At 34.5% G+C, this 23,070-nt stretch overlaps 1 protein-coding gene across 7 annotated transcripts in view; it reads left to right on the forward strand.

The window, feature by feature from the left end:
* The window catches only part of LOC100164788 (GATA zinc finger domain-containing protein 10), a 106,643-nt gene extending 84,727 nt beyond the window's left edge, over positions 1 to 21,916 (forward strand). For all 7 annotated transcript variants that reach the window (XM_016805138.2, XM_016805137.2, XM_029490444.1 and 4 more), the window contains 8 exons: positions 743 to 1,217; positions 2,445 to 2,569; positions 10,126 to 10,261; positions 14,813 to 14,893; positions 15,543 to 15,758; positions 17,541 to 17,684; positions 19,665 to 19,851; positions 20,718 to 21,916. In XM_016805138.2, coding sequence (XP_016660627.1) covers positions 743 to 1,217; positions 2,445 to 2,569; positions 10,126 to 10,261; positions 14,813 to 14,893; positions 15,543 to 15,758; positions 17,541 to 17,684; positions 19,665 to 19,703 — 1,216 coding nt within the window. In that variant the 3' untranslated portion in view covers positions 19,704 to 19,851; positions 20,718 to 21,916. The remainder of the gene's footprint in view (positions 1 to 742; positions 1,218 to 2,444; positions 2,570 to 10,125; positions 10,262 to 14,812; positions 14,894 to 15,542; positions 15,759 to 17,540; positions 17,685 to 19,664; positions 19,852 to 20,717) is intronic.
* The last annotated feature ends 1,154 nt before the right edge of the window (positions 21,917 to 23,070 follow it).

Raw genomic sequence — 23,070 nt, forward strand, 5'->3', positions numbered from 1 at the left:
ACTCAAACACAAATAACGTAGCGTTCGTTAATTGAATTCACCGCGACGTCATTTTAATGTAGATGAATCTATAAGATATAATTTATTGAATGCAATTAAAACTTGATGTGTATACATTTGTGTAATGTATCAATAGTACTAGTTATATACTCGTTTTCCATCATAGCCGTTTTAGTATCTAGTAGAATATTAATAAATCCTAGCTAATAATCAATTTACTAATTAAAAACTAATCAATGATTGACGAGCATATTCCATTAATCAATATTATATTCGGGTCGAGGAGAGACGGAAGTAAAACTTTCTCCAGTGTACACTTTGAGTTTTCAGGTTAAACACGGACGCTGATTTTGTCTATAGATTAGAATTATGTTTGGACAGCCATTTAAAATTAGAATTTCTAAAAAATATCTTAACGATTTTTATCTAGAAATAAATGTTTTCTGTCGTGTATACACACAGTTAATGTGGATTGTTATTTTGAAGTACACTTTAAATTATTTTTACGTTAGCCATAAACATTAATTTAGTAGAAAATATGATGAAATGACAATAAATTTATCTAATTTTTGAGCTGTTGCCCAGAAAAAAATACCAAGAACAGGTTATTTCTTGGTGATTATGTTTTACCAGACACCAACTTATGTTTAAATCCTCTCCGACGGGGCTTTTGTAATATTTATATGACGAAATACCACACTTTATAACCACGAAATTTACTAATTGTTGATGTTTATTATAGTTCCAGTTACTCTCAACCGAGTTACACTCCATTGAACAACACGAATACCACGAACGGTGCACAGAACGGCATGATGTATCATCGGCACCACCAAGCGTCTAACCAACAACAACAGCACCACCAAGCGTCCAACCAACAGCAGCAGCAACAACAGCAGCAACAGCAACAGCAGCAGCAGCAGCAACAGCAGCAACAACAACAACAACAACAACAACAACAACAGCAACAACAGCAACAGCAACAACAGCAACAGCAACAACAGCAACATCATCATCAGCAGCAACAGCACCCACCCACCCACATGCCACAGCCAACCCATTTACCAGCCCACCACTACACCAACATGGGACCACCAGCCACCAGTCCACTGACCCCTTCGTTGGACATGCACCGACACTCCAATCCCACGCCAACGCCGGAAGGTATAAACACTACCAGCGATGACAGCGATGACAGCACACCGCATCAAACGATGGTAAGTCTTATTCTGAACTCACCACCTGAAAAATGTCTCTTTGGTTGTGGGAGAGGGTTAGGTTAAACGGTAAGATGGTTTTCCGAATAGATCATCAATGATTTTTCTCAAATTTCTTTGAAACACGATCCGATACAACCAGTACAACTTCCAATGGTTGAGAACTGTTTAAATCTCTCTCCCTCTCCCGCTGTCTTCTCGCCGTTCTACAAACACGATCCTGTAAAACTACTACTGTGCTCCGTTCACCTTGACCTCCACATGTCGTCGTGTTTGACGTTGGCCAATTTTTTAAGTTACGTGTCACGATAAATCATCGGAAATGAAACCATTAATGGTTACGTGCCACGGTATTCTCGGAAGCTGGTTAAAAAAAACTTACTAAAGCAATTTAGCTCAAAATGTTTTTGTATGATTATAGGTACCGTTCGAACACGTTAAGCTAATATTCTGTCTTTGCACGACATATGTGCCATGTGCCCCATAACGATCTAATGATTCAAACCACCCAAGCAGGCAATGCACATTTTATGGTTTTGTAATATTTCATGACGATTGTAAACGATTTTTTTTTCAGTCGTCGTGAAGGGATTCATGGCCCGGAATCTAGATAGTGTAATTTAACTTCCAATTGTTATTTTCCCGTTGTATTGTTGCTGCTATTCACAACTTCAATTTCCTGTTTATGTTTTTTGAGTGTTCAAAGTAATCCAATAATGTCATGTAAAGTGAAATAAAAATGGGTAGGTGTTTTCAAGTAAAATTCTAGGCAATTCCGTTTGAATAATGTATGCAATTTTATGCAAAGGGTAGGGTTTATATTGCCTCTAAAAAAAATAAATATATACATATATTTCTTTCACATCCATATTTCATACGGTATTTTCGGGTTAAAAATGTGTTATTATCGTACCTTGGTCTCATACATATTTCATGGAACCTGGGTAATATATATATATATATATATGTTTCTTAGTTAATATTTATCAAATAATTGAATGCTATTTAAATGGACTTTAGTAAAAAGAAATAATACAAAAAGAAAAATATTACCTATTCGAAAATGTGAGAAATATGAAATAAACAAACTACGTTTTCTTTGAAGTTATAAGAAGGGTGAATGTTAATATTATAATATTTCGTTCGCCGATGAGACGCGTATAGGTGTATAGATAAATGTCTTAGCGGAATTCGCTTTATCGTAATTTATTCCAATTCTTTTTTCAGCTTGCAATCAAGAGAGAAAGGTTATCTCCGGAACCGTTGGATGGTTGCGGAATCATGAAAATGCAGCAAAAGAAACCGAAACCGACGAAAAAGAAGAAGAAAAGGGATCCCAATGAACCGCAAAAGTGAGTACCTTTATTATTGACGAATCGGTTTTGTTTAACGCGGGCTCACGAAATCGGACGAAAAATAATAAGACGAAGTCGACGACGAACAATATTCGATGGCGTGTAATAATTATCGTCCGACAATTTCCGGTGTTGTAGCAGTAGTGCAGCATGTACACGATACATTATAATACTCTCGGAAAAACACACCCTCCTATTTGGCGTGTGTTTTTATCTGTAAACGAAAAGGGAGAGTTTTACGATGTTATGACTCGGATCAATACCCGGTGCAGTCTGTTGCTGCTCGGAAGTTTTCAAACCAAATTCTCTACACCCTTTTTATGCACCCCTCAATATGTGCCTATTCATGGCATTCGTTTCAGTCGTCTCTTCCGTGAAAATGCTATTTTGCCATCGTCGTCGTCGTACTGAGCCTCACGAAATTAGCTTCACTAGTTTCGAGAAAAACGTTTTTCACATGAGTACCTACCTACAGCCACTCGACTGGTCGTCTACAGCAGTTTTGTATACGACTCGTAGGTTTTATTGCACGTCGCTCGTGTACCTTAAAAGCTTTACTTTTGTATTTAAATTTTTTTTAAGTACAAACAAGTTTAGGAAGCCCTGACATAACGTATGTATGTGTACGTGCGTGCGCACGTAAGCATGTGCATATATGTGTGTGAGTGTGTGTGTGTGTGTGTGCAATTGTATTTATTTTTAATGCTACGAAGTTTGTAGTTTGAACAGCTGCGCCATTATATACACACATTGTTAACAGTTTAAAAATAATATGTTTGACCTATCAAGGGTAAATCTTAAAAATAATTACTTTAATTATCAGTATATATTATGTTCATTTTTTTTCATGTTTCTTTTGTGTATTTAATTATTTAATAAATCATTCGATGGAGTGAAAATATATTAATATATCCTCGCAATGGCTCACAACTCTTCATAATATGTTAATTACACTCTGAGCAGACTGCGTTGATCGACGACGTAAATAATTTAAAGCTTTAAATCAAAAACGGTTTTACGGATTAGGTTATTTAAAGAACTTCCGTTGTTCGTTTTAAAACCTAGCCGCCGTGACTATTACACGTACATCATTACTATTATTGTAATATGCCACTCGTTTAATTTTATCACACGATGATATTACCTATAAACATCGTGAAAATCATAACGTATGAGGTGTATTATCATTATTTAAACAGAAGAACAACCATTTTACGAGACAGCGGAAAATGTGACTTCACAACGACGCGTTACAAAACAACAATAATAATACAAATACAAATAGTGCAATAACGTCAAGTAGCGGCGTGTATTAGCCTCAGGAGCCGAGTACGCTTTGTACCTAATGTTTACGTTGGTCCTTCTATGCGGATCTTTCTTAACTATATATATGCTCGAAACACATGTCCGGGACAGTGGGGTGGGAACGGAGAGGTCTTTTGTTGTGCTCTCATTAGGAATAATTTATGTTTCGTTTTTCTCTGCACGCCATTGTTGCCGGCAAACGGTCTCCGCGAAGAGCCTCGTGTCGTGCTATTATTTCCCTCCTCTTCTTCTCATTTGTGCACACACAAAACGCGACTGCACACTCGTAACTACTTTACCATCCCCCCCCCCAAAAAAAAAAAAAAAATTAAGAAAACAACAAAAAAATACACATTTTATTAAACGAAATTCCCCGGCGATTCGGATTTGTGTTCACATCGGAATAAATTGTATTTACACAACTATTGCACTGGCGCTCGGACGGTGTATTATAATATTATAACGATAACGATAGTTGATTATATTGTAGTTAGGTAAATAATATAATATTGTATTGTCGCGTTCTATTGGTGAAACGAAATCACGTGGTTTATAATGTTATTGTATTGTATACAAAAACGTTGCCTATAATGGAAAACCAATAAAATGAGTTTCCGCGATATGAGCGTATAGCGACTTTTCTACAGAGCACTTTTTACACTTTGTACTATAATAGTAATATTATGTTAGTAATCTGATTTGTTCTTATTTTTTATACAACATATTATGTTTCAGAGAATTCTTACATTTGTAATAAATATGAATAATATATTATTTAACGATTTCCGAATGTTTTTTTGATGGTTTTACAAGGTACATAATTTCTACCCTTAAATTTAATTTAAAACGTAATTTCGAAATGACGAAATATATATCTGAAAATTTAACGTCCGCATAAATATTTTAATATTGAACAAAATAGTGCTTTATACACCCCTTGTAGGTTTTATGGGCTATAATCGTTTAAAGTTTGGTCGTGTGGAGAAGAGTGGTGGCAAAGTATATGATTTTATCTCTTTGCACATTTTAACTGCCTCTTTTAAATTTTAAATATAGTTATAGCTTTCAATAACAAACTATTATTTTTTTACAATATCGAATATTCATAAATCAATAGTTCCGCTAAAGAACGTTTTTTCGTCATAATTTAAAATATAAATTAGGGGTGTCATCATATGAAAATAATAATAAAAAAATGTATTATATATTTTTTAACAATATAGGTCCGGTAGTAAACGTTCCAGAAATATAAAAATATTTATATATAACATCAGATAAGTTAAAATATTAAAAACGGGAAATGTTCCGATCAATAAAATAAGCACTTCAGAATACAGTTGTTATAAAATAAAACTGAAAGTCTCCCCTGCAGAAAGCAATCACCAAAATGCTCCATTTTTTAAATAATAATAATAAAAATAAAAAATGGTTTTAAGTTATTTTTATTTATTATATTTATTTATTTTTTTATCGCTCGTGATATTCCAATTAGAAATGTGACGTCCCTCTGCGGCATGCTTATACGTCAATAAATTCTATTCCCTGCCCGTTGTCGCATTTAATATTATCGGTCGTCAGTTTTTTTAGTTCAATAACGGTTTCGAAATACCGAATATCGGTATCGAACAGAGTCATATATCAAAATTTTGCCATGAGAAATCAATATCGGTTGTCGTTTTTAATTTCGAGAGTGCATTTGTACGCGCCACCCGAGCACGTTAAACGTCCGCGGACGAAGATAATAATGATATAATAACAAATAGTCTCAGAAACGTTCGCCTTGCTCTGCACACGGTGGCAAGGGTAGGTGCGTCCCGGTATATTATGATTATTATTATTATTGTAATATATGGTAAAACGACTTCGTAAAACGTCAGCGGCCAACAACGATAATAATTGATCATTAAAAACGGACATGGAATTGTTTTCGGAGAACAGTGGTTTTATATTCGCTTCGAGATTATAATCGAGAGAGCCCGGACACCGCATACGTACCTATATAATATACTATGCACTCAATGTTATACACATACGCGAGTGCACGATATAGCAATAATAACGAAAATGATAACGTGGACGGTATACCCACCCCTGCAGACTGTCGGCGGGCGTACGTTAATAATGTTATGCAATTCGAAAGTTAATCAAAATATTAAACAATACGGTTATAATAACAATGACAATACAACATATTATTACTATGCATAATATTATTATCTGCTGTGCAATATTTGCGCACCTAAAGCCGAACGTATTTGGCATTCGCTGCAATACGTTCAGTGCAGCGTCGTCGTCGGAGAGCTCGTCCAGACTGTAGCGGTCCAACAGGGTATATGATGGGTTACATGGTGTAGATACTCCGCGATTCCTCTTCGATAATAATAATATAATAATAATAATATCATTATATCGTAATAACAAGAACGCCGCCGCTCGTATAGCGATACCGCCACCGTTTAAGCTCTGTAAAATGCAAATTGACGTTGTGCGCTCGCCAGACCGAATATAAATCGTACTATGTGTACGAGCAGTGCGCGCAACGTCGGCAGTTTTGCGGTAAATATTAAACGTTTGTGTGCTGTATAGCCTATATAGCGTGCGCGCGTAGTGTTGTATGGCAAGCTGTGGTATAATTTTGTTAAATAGATGCGATATAATCCCCTCCCCGAGTGCTCGTGGGGCGGTAGGGGAGATTGCGAAAAAAATCGCGGATGAGTCGAGAGAGTGAGATCAGACGAACTGAGGAAATTATAACCGAAATTATAACCTGCAGCTGCAGTCGTTGGGATGGGAGGGCGTAACATCGTGTTATACAACATAATATCTCCGCGAGAGCACATAGTAATAATCGTACGTCTCTTGACGAAGCTCGACGACGACACGATATGCAACGATTTATACAAATATAATAAATTGTAAGCTCGATATTATCCGTAAGCATCGGCGTCAACCAGTCGATTTCATCGATCTCTGAACGTAATATTAATAAGGCCTATAATCAACTATTATAGACTATAGTCTACAGACAAATCACACGTGTCGTAGACAACACTCTTGATGATTTAACTCGCCCGGGAGTCGTTACTGATCAAGCCTACAGTAATTATTACATCAAATGTGTCAACAAAGGTCCCTGGCGGTCCTCCTCAACAGACTCTTTCGTCCGCATGTCCGATCATCTCCACCAACCCAATGTGTTTATCTTCGTGATAATATTGTTCTCACAAGACACAGATCGATCGCGATACAGACCTATTTTTTTTAGATTTTTTTTTTCAAAAATTTCATTTTTATTATATTATATCATTAAACATTCACTTTATCGTTGTGTATGACAATTATTTTTGTTGTTACCGTTGTCGTAATAATGGACGCCAAGTAGTAATCTTTCAATGGTGTTGTACCCGCGTAGGGTATAAGATTATAGTATGAATTATATTGTATATTTGTACAGTCGTAGTTGGCACGTAGTCTTAAACACTGTAACTTTTTTTATTTGTTGAGTATTATAGTGCAGTAGTTGTTCCGTTGCAAATCATCAAGTCGTACATTCTAATATACGACTATAATATATAATTTATAATTACACCTGAAGTGGAAACGACTGATAATATTATAATAGTTATACGATATTATTATTCCGACGAACTCTACTGCTCGTGAATATTATTATTCGCAGAAACTTTCATCTCACCGGGGTGCATATAATATATTTTATTTCCGGAATGTGGTAATTTTCGTCAAAAACTTCAAAACCGTCCACGCGTTCTGCAACTCGTCCGTTCGTCCGCCGCGCTATTACGTTCTCATTCGTTATCCACCGACAAAAGTTTATTATACTTTATGTTCCGTCGGAGTATTGATCTTTGTTACGTCGGAATGGGGAGGGACGATGATTATGGGCGCGGGGAGGGTTATTGCTAAAGTTAGTTTGAGTGTGTGTGTGTGTGTGTGTGTGTATGTCTATATGTACAGTTGTTTGACATTTAAACTTTTCGATGAAAAAAATTCGTCTTTACCTCGTGCGGAATATGAATCGTTACGCAAACGAACAGAAGCGGAAGAAAATATAATATCGTGTTTTCTGCAGAAAGTTTTCGCGTCTGCGAGTGAATTATTGACTATTGTGTGTGTTTATATATTATTATAATACAGTCATATATTGTTCTCCACCGTAGATATAGCAAACGTTTTGTTTATAAAATTTTACGTTAATAATTAGATGAGACGATTGGGCGAATAAATCATATTTTTACGGGTTAGTGGGTGGTGCTGGTGTTGGGGTGAACTTTTGAGTGTATATCGGCACAGCTTGGTCAAAAAATTGTTTTCGTTGTCACCAATCGCCAACAAGAATACATAGACGATACGTACCTATATTTGTCTCTTCGTCGCTCAATTTTCAGTCACGTGACCGCGCCCGCTGGACGTACCTACAACGGGATTCTTTACGGCAACCAGCTCGGAACAAGATTTATATAGTAAAAATGAAATACTATTTATGCTGTGTTTCTGTTTTATTCCAATGCGAGTAGCGCAGTGGTTTTGAATCAAAGGAAATAGGTAGTATACGCTATAAAAGTGTGGTTCATCGATCGATAAACAAAGTTTTATAAACAAACCTGGGCACTCTGTAAACCGCGGCCTGTGTCTCGGAAAAAGTTTGGCTAACGAGTGAATGACTTCTATCCGTACATCCACCCCTTCAAAATCAATATTATCCACAACGCTATTAATTTACGGAATGTAATATGCCATGTAATATTTTATAATAACACGAAAACGTGATGAAAATAATCATTTGATTTTCGTTGATGTAAACCGTGCTGTGTTTAGATCAAAAACTGTTTTATATATATCTGAACTTTATGCTGTGGACTGGTGACCATTTATATGCACGAACACATATCTATATACATATATCTGCAGTATTTACATTTATTTATAACACTCCGAGATTGTGAAATATTATTAGTGGCGCCAATCTTATAAGCTGATCGTATGAACTTCCCCACCAATGTTATTGGATCCTCCCCAAAATCATTCGTCATTGCTAAATAATGAAAAAGGGGAGTGTAATAATAAATAAAAATATAACTCAATTATTTTGCTTATGCATTTCTTACACTTTGTAGTTCGCAGTAAAAGAGTATTATACAAATATAGATAAATTAACAGTATAAAATCCATTAAGTAAATTAATGTATAACGTTTTATTATTATTAAAAAAAAATACAAACAAAAACAAGTTTGGATGATGTTTATAATTTAATTTATTAGTTACTTTTGTATAAAGGAAAAAATATATGGAAATCAAAAACAGAAATTACTTCATTGTAAACGTTGAATAATACAAATAACATAATTAAAACATTACATAAATAATATTTAAAGTGGCGCTTTAAATAAAAAAGTAAAAATAATATTAACAAAATATGAGTTTATAATTTTGTAAAAAAAATAACTGAAACAACTTTAACGTACATAATTAATTTAATGAACAAAATATCGAACAGTTAAATTAATTTTATCATCTAAGTAGTACAAACAAAATAAATTACGCAGAGTATTTTTAGTGGACGTTATAGTCATTTTTATTGTTCAAATGCATGCGATATAAACATCAATAGGATTTAGTGTGCCAGAACGTCCGGGACTTAGTCATAAACTTCGGAACCCTAATAATTAAAAATGTATTTCAATTTTCAACCAATCTAGAATCACGATTAGTTATTATACTTCGGGCCGAATACAAATTAAATAAATCAAACAATAATATTCGTCTCTTTTTGTGCGGGAGTTTTTAATCCCATCAAGTTCGGTAATACAAAACTTTAATTAAAAAAAAAAAAATTGATCGTGTACTGCACGATTGACTAACTGTCGAGAGCATATTATTATAATTGAATAGGACTCTTATTTTATTATTATTATTATTATTGTCTCTCAATAATAAGACTTGTCGTAGAACAAAACGAATCTGGTCGCCGATGACACTAAACACACAGTATTTTTGACACCTTGTAGTATATAAAGAAAAAAAACCGTTGTCGGAGCTGCGTTGTTTTTTCCTAACGGCCTGTCAATTGTGTCACCTCGTGCGTGTGGTACCATTACGCACGTTTTCGATATTATATTTTTGTAGCTGGCACCACATAATAATAATATTGCTACTGCGATAACCTATTCATTGGGATACAATATATAATATAATATTAATATCGTATTAAATCATTTTGTTTTTCCAGACCGGTATCTGCTTACGCGCTCTTCTTCCGGGACACCCAAGCGGCGATCAAAGGTAAAAATCCTAATGCTAGTTTCGGCGAAGTGTCCAAGATCGTGGCGTCCATGTGGGATTCGTTGGACGCAGATCACAAAAATGTGAGTATACCATAATTATTGTATAGGTTAAAGCATATTTTGTCATATTGCGAAAGTAATATTAATATTTATTATTTAATACCCACCGCGCAACGTTGATCGGGTGCCAGTATAGTCCGAACAATAACTACGATTACCTATCTACTATGATATGAAAATAATATTTTACAACGTAACAGAAGTATATCAATTTAGTATAACGTTTGTTCCGTTGAATCGCTACAGTAAATGAAATATTGTTTCTGTGTGACTGACGGATTAAAGTCCTTTTTACTATCAATTCTTTCTCTTGTCAAGCTCGCTTGCGCGCAGACATTTCCTCTTATTATTTATATCGGCAAAGGGAAACATTTTAAAGAGAAGAAAAGCACCCTCCGCTTACCGCCGCTGTTCTGTTTCGTTTTTCACAGCTACACAATCTCTATACGAATGAAAAATAGTAATCCATTTTTAGGAGTGCCCTCAGTCAGTTCGAACACATTAATAAAACCAAATACTGAAAAGAGAAAAACAGAAAGAGACGAAACGGTGGTGTAGAAATGATGGTAGGAGGGATAGATGGAGAGGTTATTTTCTTTCCATATAGAATAAATAATCTCGGAGTTGACGTTATGAAAATATAGGTTGAACGGGTGCCGTTGGTGGTGTGGGTCGGTGGAGAAGTAATTTCTAAAGCTTTTTCACTTGTAAATTTGCACACTGAGGTATATTTGCGTGTGCGTGTGTGTACGGGTAAAAAGGAAATGCCGTTGAAAACATGTAAATAATAATAATAAAACAACATCGGGTGAAGTACGGGGGAAATGCATACTCGGCGAATTCTGCATGTATATCTAGTCCTTTGGACACAAATCGAAATAACCTATTATTGCTTTACAGTTTATTAATAATAATAATAAAAAAATAATGCACATAAGACAAACAAAAATAGTTTCGTTGAATAGAAGTCCCTATAGACGTGATTAATTGAACATCGATATATTGTGTAACCGTAACAAATATAAATTACGTGTGCATAACGGAACTTAATGAAAAACGCTATTAATAATGACGTACGTCATGTACACAGTGTATGTTTAAAACGTAACTGCGGTGATATATTAGCCTAAATATCACGTTGAAGCGACGTATAACAAAGCTTTCCGAGAAACGTTATAATAATAATAATAATAGTATGTCTGAAAATACGTTATTAAAACGCATCGTCGTAAATAGTTTAAATTTGTCGGAGAAAAGCTTTTCGAAAATGCTAATATTAATTTCCCTCTTCCCTCGCCGTGTTCCTTTTGACGTGCTCCGCCGATACATTATTCATTGTTTCAAAAACACAATGTCTTATTTGACATCTCGGTATGTACACTAGTGCCTGCGGATCGGTTGTATTTCGTCATATTTTTCCGGGTAAACGTTTCCCGATCGTTCGTGGAAATATTGTGCTCGAGTTGTGTTATATGATACGAATTTCCTCGACTGCAACAAAACGATATTGATGTCTCTGGGCGCGATCAACTTGCACCGTATACAAGCCGTTGTTATGGCATGCAACACCGCCAACACCGTGGAATAAGACATTACAAGTCCGATTAAGAACTTTTACATTTTCCGGAAATCCGCTCTCCTTAAAAAATATAATCAAACGATATTATAATATAGTAACATTATTAATTGTACTTCGCACGCGCTCATAAAATATTATCAATCATTAAGACTGGCAAGCGTCTGATTCGTATTTTACTCAATCAAATTACAAAAACAAAAGAAAACCATTTCCGAGTATTGACTATATTATAATATTATGTGTACATACAACCATCTATATAATTGTTGTTTTAAGTGACAAATGTGTACGCAGATATAAGGTATGCGCGACTAACGGTTTTCGATAAACGTGGAAACGAACAATAATAATATTAATATTAATATTCTAGGACAGTACGAGTGTATTATTATTGCATGTAAAATACGGTAGTTGAGGCCAGTTAGTAAATTAAGCGTACCTGCTGAACTCGAATAATAATAATAATATAAAGAAATAAAATGTTTGCATTATGTACATACATAATACGTTATAATAAAATTATGTATTAAATGGGTTGTTAGGATAAATACAGACAAAACAAAATGTTAATAACAGTAAAATACTAAGTGTAGTACTTTCACAAATCTGCTGACCCGATTCTCATGATTCATAGGCCCATGTGTATATTATGTATAAATTCTAAATGGATCGAGAGAAATCAACAAGACACTTCCGGAATAAATCAATTTCTGGTTCCTTATTGTTTTTTTATTCCTTATAAGCATATTATAAGATGATATCGTTTTGACAATCATGGTGTTATGTAAAAAAAAAAAAATTCAAAAATTCAAACTTCTACTTACTATTATTACAGCAACATTATAAAATGGTATGTACGATAAAGTAAATTATCGAATAGTGAGGTTGTGGTCTTATATTTAGTCGATACTGTTATCATTAAATTCGGCGTTGTGATAAACTGTTAGAACGCGGAAAACAGACGTGCAGTAAAATCAACAAACCGTTGTTAATATTTTTAAATCCCGTCGGAGCTAACTACGAGTTTATTATATGCAGTTTTATGTGAAATGCCCATAAAAAACTTTCTAAAACGAACTAATACTAGCGAACCCAATAGAACTATCAAAGTCATCCGTAAGAAGTTATGGCTACCGCGAGTACCGACTACAAATTGACATTTCTCCGATCGCAATAAATCGATATCGAGGTAAATCAAAACTTTCTGCGTGCTGTTAGGTAGCTCGTTGAAAACAACATGCCGTGAAACGCGAATTAAGAATTTATCGGTTATTGAAATGTAATAATATATAACACACAGACGGTAATGTGTTTCATTATCAAACTGTTTGAATCGATACTTTCCTAATGCCATCGTAAAAGACCGATACACAATCTACCGGAGGTCACTTGTAAAGCGTTTTATTAATCGGTTACAAGCGACGCGTTATTTCTGACGTGGTGCATTAGCGTTTGCGATTGCGATAAATTATTATATGTTTGACCGTTTTCGTTTTGACAGGAAATACAAATATGAGAAAAATCAACAGAGTAGAAACGCATATTAGGTAATACGAAACACGATCTTTAACCATGACCCAGTGCGTTGCGAAAAGTGTGACGATTCTTATAATATTTAAAATATTATTCCCTTTATTTATGCGTGCTTTTGTCTCCCCCCCTCCCCCCACACACTAAGTTTGGGATAGTTTAATCAAGAGTGAACATGATATCGGGAGTCTGCAGTGAATCCCGAGGAGGAGTGGCGTAAAATTCAAATACCTTGACGTGACGTTTTGATGTATACGAAAATCGCATTTATCGAAAAACGAACAGTGTTTTTGAAGCGCTGTGTAGGCGTAGACTTTGGAAATTCAATTTCGTCAGTACCCCGAGCCGTACGCAATAATTTGGTTATTTTTAATGCGGATCCTCTTGGGAGCGCGCCGTACAAATTTATAATAACTAAATGCAAAGTTTGCTTTTGCTATGACAATAGAAAGAAAAGAGGTGAACTCATTGAATAGGACACGAACGGGGGTTGCCGCGTTTAAAAGCGATTTAAATCAATAATGTTTAAATTAGAAACTTTGCTCGACACCACCCCCACTAAAGTCTGCGTTCCCACCTACGCTTGGCACAGCACTGCCGATTTTGCATTCATTTAGGCATCATCTGGCACACAACTCACATATTGTACACGGGGGGAATGGACTTTGTGCAAATCGCCTGTCTGAAATGTCGTGATTATTAAGCAAGAAAAAGGGTCCCATACAATAAGGTGCGAACGAATGTTTGTGACACATACACGCGATTCTATTTACATAGGTATACGAATGTACGATAACTATAAATAAAAACCAATTTTAATTTAAGATAGTATACATTTTGAAAAACAAAACAAATTAATTAACAACTCCCTTATTAAAAGTTGTAATCGTTCTTGAAAATGAAAACGTTGGTAAACTTAAATTTTTCACATGTCGTTAATTTACTTGTACTTAAATGAGTTTTTTACCATATCTAATGAATAATATTATTATGTTTTATTATTTGCAAACGGAATATTTATTGCTATTCCTTTTTCATACAAATATTGTTATTCTTAGTAAAATAGGTTGATTAAAATAACATTTGAGTGTCTAAAAATAATTAAGTTCTCACTAGATGAATATTTAATGATATTTTATAGAAATATTTCTCATAACAGTATAATTGACCTTTACGTTTGATAAGCAAACTTTCCAATTTCCAAACAATAATTAAAAAATTATCTATTGAAAGGAATGTGAATGGCGTGTCGTAGAACACGATTGTACAAAATAATAATTATAATTTCTAACTACGCAAATTGTTGTCCGTACGTAAAAAAAAATGTCTAATTCATAGGTAACCGTTAACTGTATACTGTATAGGTAACTGTTATATGACTTAATGCTATTTATTTTCACGTTTATTTCAGAACGACAAGTGTTTGATATTAAAAAATAATGTAACATTTATAATGATTACAGGTGTACAAGAAGAAAACGGAAGCCGCCAAGAAGGATTACTTGAAGGCCTTGGCTGCATACAGAGCGAGTCTTGTATCGAAGGTATACAATTTACAATATTCTTATCAAATCATATATGTAAAATATAATATTATAATATTATTATTCCATTATGCACGGGGGTTTCGTTTTATTTACTCTGTTATGTTATACGCCATTCTATAACTTTTACAAACGGAAACTTTAGTGAAAACTTTTCCGGGAAAATAGTATTCAAAATTATTAATAGTCAAGTTTTATCGTGTTTTTTTTTATCGACCGGCGGCAAGGTGGTTGTTGATGGCGGTGTGACGTCGGGTGTGGGGTGGTCGATGGTCGGAGGTGTGTGGCAGAGGTGGCGGTACGTAGTATAGTGGTGATTCTCAAACAAGCGGAAAACTTAAAGACCGCCACCCCGGCCCGGCAAAGAACTTTGCAAAGTCTATCTATGCTCGGGCGCGTTCGAGGGTAGTGGATAAGAGGATTTATACTGTAAATTCACGTAGACGGGACCGGGAGAACCGAATAACCATAAATAATAATAATACATAGTATAACAATATGATTTAGAACTCACCCACCACTGTATTGTTTCTTAAACAATAATAGTACAATGTTCGCATCATATTTGTGTGTGTACCGTATCGTGTGTTATGACTTCTGACTATTATAACGGTTACCTGGTACTTAAACACGCTTGTGTCATTTGCAGGGAGGAGAACCGGACTCGAACATGTACGCTGGTGGGTACGTGGGCAGCTATGGTGGCGTGTACAACGGATACTCACCACCCGCAGGCCTACCGTCGCCACCCATGTCTGTGCCGTCGCCGCACTCGCAAGTTCACGGCCAAGTCAAGAAGTCAGCCATGATGATGGACAATCGGGTACCGGTCATGAACAGCCATCCGCAAAACCACAACCAATCGGTAAGTGTACAAACGGCAGCGCGAACATAAATATAATTCTTGCGTCCAGAAGGCGGAAAATGAGGGGCGGGTCTTTAATATAATAATATGATTTAAGTATTTATTTCTTTAAGCAAATTGTTTGAAAATCTTTCACACGATACCATAATATTATAACGAGTATACCTACACTCAAATACGCATTTCTACCCGCGATAATATTGTGGTTGTGATGCCACCCGCGGGTCCTTTATTGTGTGGAGGTTTGGGTGGTTAGGTCGGGTCGGGTCGGGTATGCGGAGGCCATTTCCAGTTAACATCCGTACATAATAGTATATTATAATGTTATTGGTTATGCCGTTCGATCGCGACAAATCCGGGTCCAGCCATAATAATAATATTACATATGTATCATGATCATCGGCAACACACCAAACATTATATTATTATCTATGTACATAGTATTATATAGTTATGGCGATCCTAATAGCATTATTTTACTGCGTTTTTACTCTAGAAGGTACCTTACTGTCGCGCGGGTAACGATACATGTCATTATATTATTTTAGTATAATATACTTGACACGCACACGTCAATACCGTTTGTCTCTCGTGATTTAAATTGTAAACGTCGGGTTCAAATATAAAACCATAGGAGGTCTATTCTGAAAATAACTTTAAAAAACTCGGACAAATAATATTAAACTTTAAACAGATGTTATTGGTCACAATCCAAATTTAATACTTTTTAATGAGTTGGAAAACGGCAGTATGGGACTATTGAAAACATCAAAGACCACTAAATTATTATAATTCTAGACAACGTCTCGTGATGCTTTTAAGTATATACGTAAATATAATTTGTTCATTTGTTGTAACATCATGGTCGCATATAGTGGCATTATTATTAATATTTATAATGATTTCAACTTTATGGCACCCTTAGAAGCGGATTCGTCTAACTAGACGATTGCTATTAATAAATAAACATTAAACGATGGTAGTACCTACATTACTCGTATGAACTAAATATATTATAACACACAAGTACTGCGATTTTCAAATAATAAATAAAATATGTCTAAACATATTAATATATTATACACACGCATAGAGTTTTGACATTGGTCGAATTTGATCTGTTAAACAATATACGTATGTCTGCTAATATAAATATTTTATTTTAAAAGCGCACGGTGCATTTTAAGTGAAACGGACGATTGTTATATTATGTTTAATGTCCAGTCAAAGGCAATAATTCCCCACAAAAAAATCAAGCACTGACAAAAAAAAAACTTGCCTCTAACAATAAATTACTAAATATCATACGCTATGAGCAGCTACAATACAATATATACATTTGAACAATTACCTATTGTAGACTATTCGCTTGAGTTGTGATATTATTTGAGTTTTATGAATTGTTCTAGAGGTATGGACATTGGGCACCCATTAAAAAGTTTAATTGTGTATATATAGTGAAAACATTAATATTTAATAATCCAATTCCCACACAAAGTAAAGAGTAAGCTGCAGGTACATAATATAACATATAGTTAGTAGACTAATATGGATAAAAAATGATTTATTCAGCCTCATTGTAATTCGCACGGTGCACGATCGTCGTTATCTTATGGCTCTCTCGCGTATAGGGTCGGTGGTATGTGGGCGATGGGTAGACGTATCCGAATCGTCATCCTGAATGGTGACGGTGCTACGGCATGACTACATCGTTTGCGATGTGTCTCAATCGAATTATGTCGTTTATTAATTTATTGTGATATTTTTCTTTCGCCTTTACAGCAACAGACAGCCGGTCTGATCGGCAGCCACAACCAGGTCGCGCCAGGACTGAACCATTTATCGCAGCATCCCCAGGTTGGACTTCCTCCATCGCCACAACAGTCACAGCCCCCGACGCCACCGGCCAATGTTTCATCTGCATACGTGAGTACCATCGCTATAATATTATAGGTACCTACGTACACGTGACTATTACCCGAGTTTACCTATACAGTGTATACATGATAATATGTTGAAAAGTCACGTTGCTAGCGGGCGATAGTGAGTTGTATATATTTTAGGCGCGATAGTCGGTGACGTGCAGCATAATATCGTCGGGAATGTCAAAGATAGGCGTTTTTCGTTTTCACTGAGGCGTCTGATTTCCGGATCGGAAACGCGGGTAGCGGGTTGATTGTAACGGTGGCATGCGTGAGGGGTAGTGGCGGGGGGGGGGGAAGGGAAGCATGCATCGTAAATAATTATCGATGGATGCGAACCAGTTGAGTCCAGCAACAAGTGTACATTGACCGAATGTCAACGACGATGACGAGAATAATAATAACAAAAACAATAATATCTAATGTTACAAGTCCACGAGTATATACATCCTTGTCTAGGTGGACGTACGATTTATTGGATATTTCATTACGTAATGAGTTTGCTCGTACATCACGTGGTGCGTTATCGAGGCGTACGAGTGATTAATAATGATCAATCGTGGGCCCAACGGGGAATTTTATAATCTTTTCCCCGATAAGGATAATATTATATAGGTACAATAAATACGACCGGTCGAGATGACGTGTAAAAATATCGAATTCGATGATTTATCGGATTATTAACGAGAATATTCAAGAGGCGCATTTCCGTTCGTTCGTATCGTGACAAACACTGCTGCAGTTTCCGACCCGATAGCCCACCCCCGTGGACAATAAAGTCGCTTCTCTGGAATTTGCTAAAATACGATTTTGGTATTCTGTGTTAATCAGCGCTCAGATTTTCTTGTATATACACCCCTTTACCAAAGAAGTTTCGAAATGTTTTTCAATGGCAAAACGTTCGTGTGATGATAATGCTAATAATAATAATACAGGTTTTCCTTAGGATTTTGTAATGTTTTCCACTCGAACGCTTCGTCGTCACTTCTTATCTGCATACTCGTAATCGTCTCGCTGAACTGCGCCTCTCCTGATAACGTGACGTTTTTATAATGCGACGTACACATTATCGCTAAAATGATTAGTGGCGGAAAACGGTGGCTTTAAAATGCAAAATTCGGAGGGGAAATAGTTGGCCGAGCTTTGTATCGTTTCGCATTAATAATAACATCATGAAAAATATCTCGCGTGTCAAATGTTCTAAAAAGTATTTGGGCAATATTTTAATATCGTTATTTACACAAAAAATAATAGTAAAAACCTAAACTAAAACGTCGACTAGCTTATATTATTACAGTGTTATAATAATATAATGAACGGTTTTTGTTGTGCAGTTGGGTCCTTGCGAGACGGTCACTATGTAACAATTTATACATATATCGATCTATATACGCAGATATAGTACCTACTTTAATAAGTCGAGGGGACCCGAGGACAGTAATTGAATTCCCGTTTGTTTGTTGTCGAATAAAATCAATACGAATGTAATTATTATATGTACACAAATTTTGTTTTTAATTTAAAGTCCACTCCTATAAATAATATAATATTCTATATACACCTCGGAGTGTCGTCTGTGCGGGGACTGGGGAGTCAATACTCTATACCATATAACGTGTGAGGCGAGTATACGATAATCGACAATAACGCATTACACTTCAAATAGATTTTTATCGAGCTCCGTTCTATCCAGCCAAATTCGATTTGTAGCAAACGATCCTGTTCTACAGCCGTCATGAAGTTGGGTTCATCGTAATTCTCTATTTAATTGTCAATAGAGTAGAGGCGTATTGTGAAACGGTTTCTTGATGGTATTTTTAAAAGCACGTAGGCACTGCGAGAAAAGCTCTAGCGATCGAGAAACAAACAAAATATTGTAATACGAAATCGCCGAATCACCTGCGATCACATAATAGTGCGACGTGTGTCCTGAAACGGCGTCATCGACTAGGCTTAAATTATAATATTTGTATCGTTTTTCCAGTGGCCGTGGTGTTTCAACCCGACGCAAAACAGCCATTAGCCGGTGTCTCGCCGACACCAGCTCAGTAGCAGTCGGTCGACGTGTGCATACGAAACGGATGCGGCAACGACGTCGTATGTCTCGCACCGGAAGCCGGATGGGACGACGAGTATAATCGCGGTTACGAGTGTCGGCACCAACACTGCAAGTAAGTCCGAATTTGTATTTTATGTCGAAGCGGCGACGACGGTGGTGGCATATAAGTCTGGCGTAATCTCCATGCGACTGTAAATATATCGAAGTTATTAGTTAGTTGTTTTTTTTTGTTGTTGTTGAAGTCCCAATATAGTACGAATCGAGTCCCGAAGGCACACGCTAATTATTGAATCACGGGAAATTTAAAATATAATACTAGTCGAGTCAACAACTGACTTCCGTCAAACTACAAAAAAACAAAAATTTCAATATTTCCATATTTGTACACACTTAGGACTGTTCGTAATGAAACATTCGATTAATGTGTGTGATATATTATGAATAATTCAGTTCGTCGAAATATTATAATAGTTCAAAAAATTGTAATAATATAATATTGTATTGATATCATGAATGATATCACGTAGTGTGACCTAGGTACAAGTATATAATATTGTCGATTTTATATTATACCTACTCTAAATAATCGTAGGACTCAATTAGTATATTTTCAACGCACAAAGAGTAATTTTCCGGAAATCCGTAGTGATTCCCGCACAGTTTCTTCGATTGTACAGGTGCGTGTAGGTTAAAAAATCGGATAGGAAATGAAATATTCATTTTCATATCATCATAATATAGTCTAAATGAAAACGACACTTTTATTTTTTGTATTTGACGGAAATGTGACCATTGACACCCAACGACCTCTGCGAAGGTTCGGTAAATGTCAACTTGCTGTTGTAACGTGGTACCACGATGTATGTCTCGACTAGTTTTTACGCCACCCTTGCTCCCACACACGTGTCGTCGGCGATCTTTTAGATTATAATGCAATCAATGTGATTGTTTTCTAATAACGTTTGTTTCGTTTTACAGGATTACGGTGAACGACTGGTCTTAAGGGCGCTAAAGAGGCCATAAACCAAACGCCCTAAGTCGATCATCCTCCTCGTCCTCTTCCGGAAAACCAAGAGACCTGAAGACCGCTGTCTGTCCCTTGTATATTATACGATTATTATTATATATTAATTATTACATTGTATTATATTATTATTATTATTATTATTATAATTATTATTACGTATGTAAATCCCTGTGACTACGAGTATCTCATATTATAATGCTTGTGAATATTTATATTTATAAGAAAAAAATAATATGATAATTGATAATATTATTATATCTAACGCGTACTATAATATGATATTATTATTACATACATAAATATAATATATTATGCTGCAGTTTGTACATATATATATGTATATTTTTTTTTGTTGCGATAATATCATTGAATCATTATGAATGTAAATAAGAATGTCGTATTTAAGCAATAAATTTGCTCCTGTAAATGTAAGCAATGTCTCTCGCGACAATCCCAATGCTGTTTTTGTGCACATAATAAATATAAACATAATATTATTAATATTGTTAAAATGAACTACTATTTTTTAACGTTTAAACCGTTTTTTTATGTTAAAGCATTAAGTTTTTTTTTAATGTAAATAATATTTACAATTTTGTTTTGTATTATATATTAAATATAATATATGACCTAAACCGTACAAGCGATATGGCTAAGTTCACGTTAGTCTTGTCTTACATATTATTATTTACCATAAAACCATTGGTAACTAGTACCACGGTAAATAAAGTATTCATGTCAATCGTGCACTGTAAATTGTCACGTGTTTAAGTTATAAAGTGTTATGATACCTACTAAAGGACATTTAAAATGTAAAAAATTATAGCTAGGTACTCATATCATTGTGAAATTATATTATTTTTTATTCAAGTATTAACATTATTGCCTAATATTTATTTTTGTTTTATTTTTATTTTATTATTTAGCCAAATTGAAAATTTTAAAGTTGTTATTATACTGAATATTTTTTCTCTTTTGTTTATTTTTAAGTAGGTATGATTTTATACTTTGTACATAAATGATTAAGAACGCTCATGTTATCTGTTGTTTTTCAATCTGTTTATATAGTATATAAATAAAATGTAAACGATTAAAAATGAAAAATGAAAAATAAAAAATGTAATTAAATAGTAGAAAATAATTGCTAGTTTTGTAATTTAATTATCTATCCGAATCGGTTGTAACTGATTCGATGTCGTTTTTTTTTTACAAACGATGGTGTCAATGACTAGTTACTATTTAATATTTATTATTATTATACAATGATTACACTTGAGGTAATATATTAATTTATCTACGGCAGTTTTGAATTATGTGTTAAACGAGTGCTCAAAACCAAATTATATTCCGGGTAAATCAGTTATTTTCAAATAGCAAGAATGGAGTCGTTGTGGTTGAAAATTATCGGATATTTTTAACGAGCACATCATATCTTTGATAATATTATGATCAACGTCATTTAATTAATCCTAAATGTATAGGAGTTTCGGGACACAAATCAAAATTAGTTATTAAAAAAATAAAAAAAATGTATCTTATTTAAATGCTACATATCGTATTATTAGTTTTATTATATAAACTTATATTTTTATTTAAACATTTCTAGTTGTAAGACTTAACGATCTATGAGAAATAATGGTTACAGAAATATTTCTCAGCATACTCCCCCAAGCACGTGCGCAATATATTTTGATTATATAACTCATTATATTTCTGATTATTGAATTACCTGCAGTATGGCGTACATCCACATACGTTTAGTTTTTCTACACTTACATAAATATATTTTAACCTCTCAATATGCAATGAATATTTGAATATTTATTATTTTATAAAATCAGCATATTGACATATAACTATCAGTAAAATAATAAATACCTTACTGACAATTATTAATAATTTTGAATAATTATTTAATTCAATCACAGCTCATTATTAAACTTTCAATGAGAATTTGATCATTTTCCGTACAATTGGAACAGTTTTTTTTAATATCTGAAATGTCCACTTACTCAATGTTCGGTTGTTACACACACAACAGTATAGTGTGCAATCACACACATTGAAATAATTTGAAACTTTATGGTTTTATAAAATGCATATAAGATCCATTTCTACGACGAAAAAACAATTATTATTAAAACAATATCATAACAATAATAACAATTTTTAATTACAATTTTAGTATCAAAACAATGTGTATAGTGTCACATATGAGCTTACATAAATTTAATTTGTATTAAATACATACATGAGATTCAACTACTATTTCAGAGTTTAAATTCCTCATTAGTTGTAAACGTT

This window comes from Acyrthosiphon pisum, chromosome A2 (assembly GCF_005508785.2).
Source record: "Acyrthosiphon pisum isolate AL4f chromosome A2, pea_aphid_22Mar2018_4r6ur, whole genome shotgun sequence".
Taxonomy (NCBI): domain Eukaryota; kingdom Metazoa; phylum Arthropoda; class Insecta; order Hemiptera; family Aphididae; genus Acyrthosiphon; species Acyrthosiphon pisum.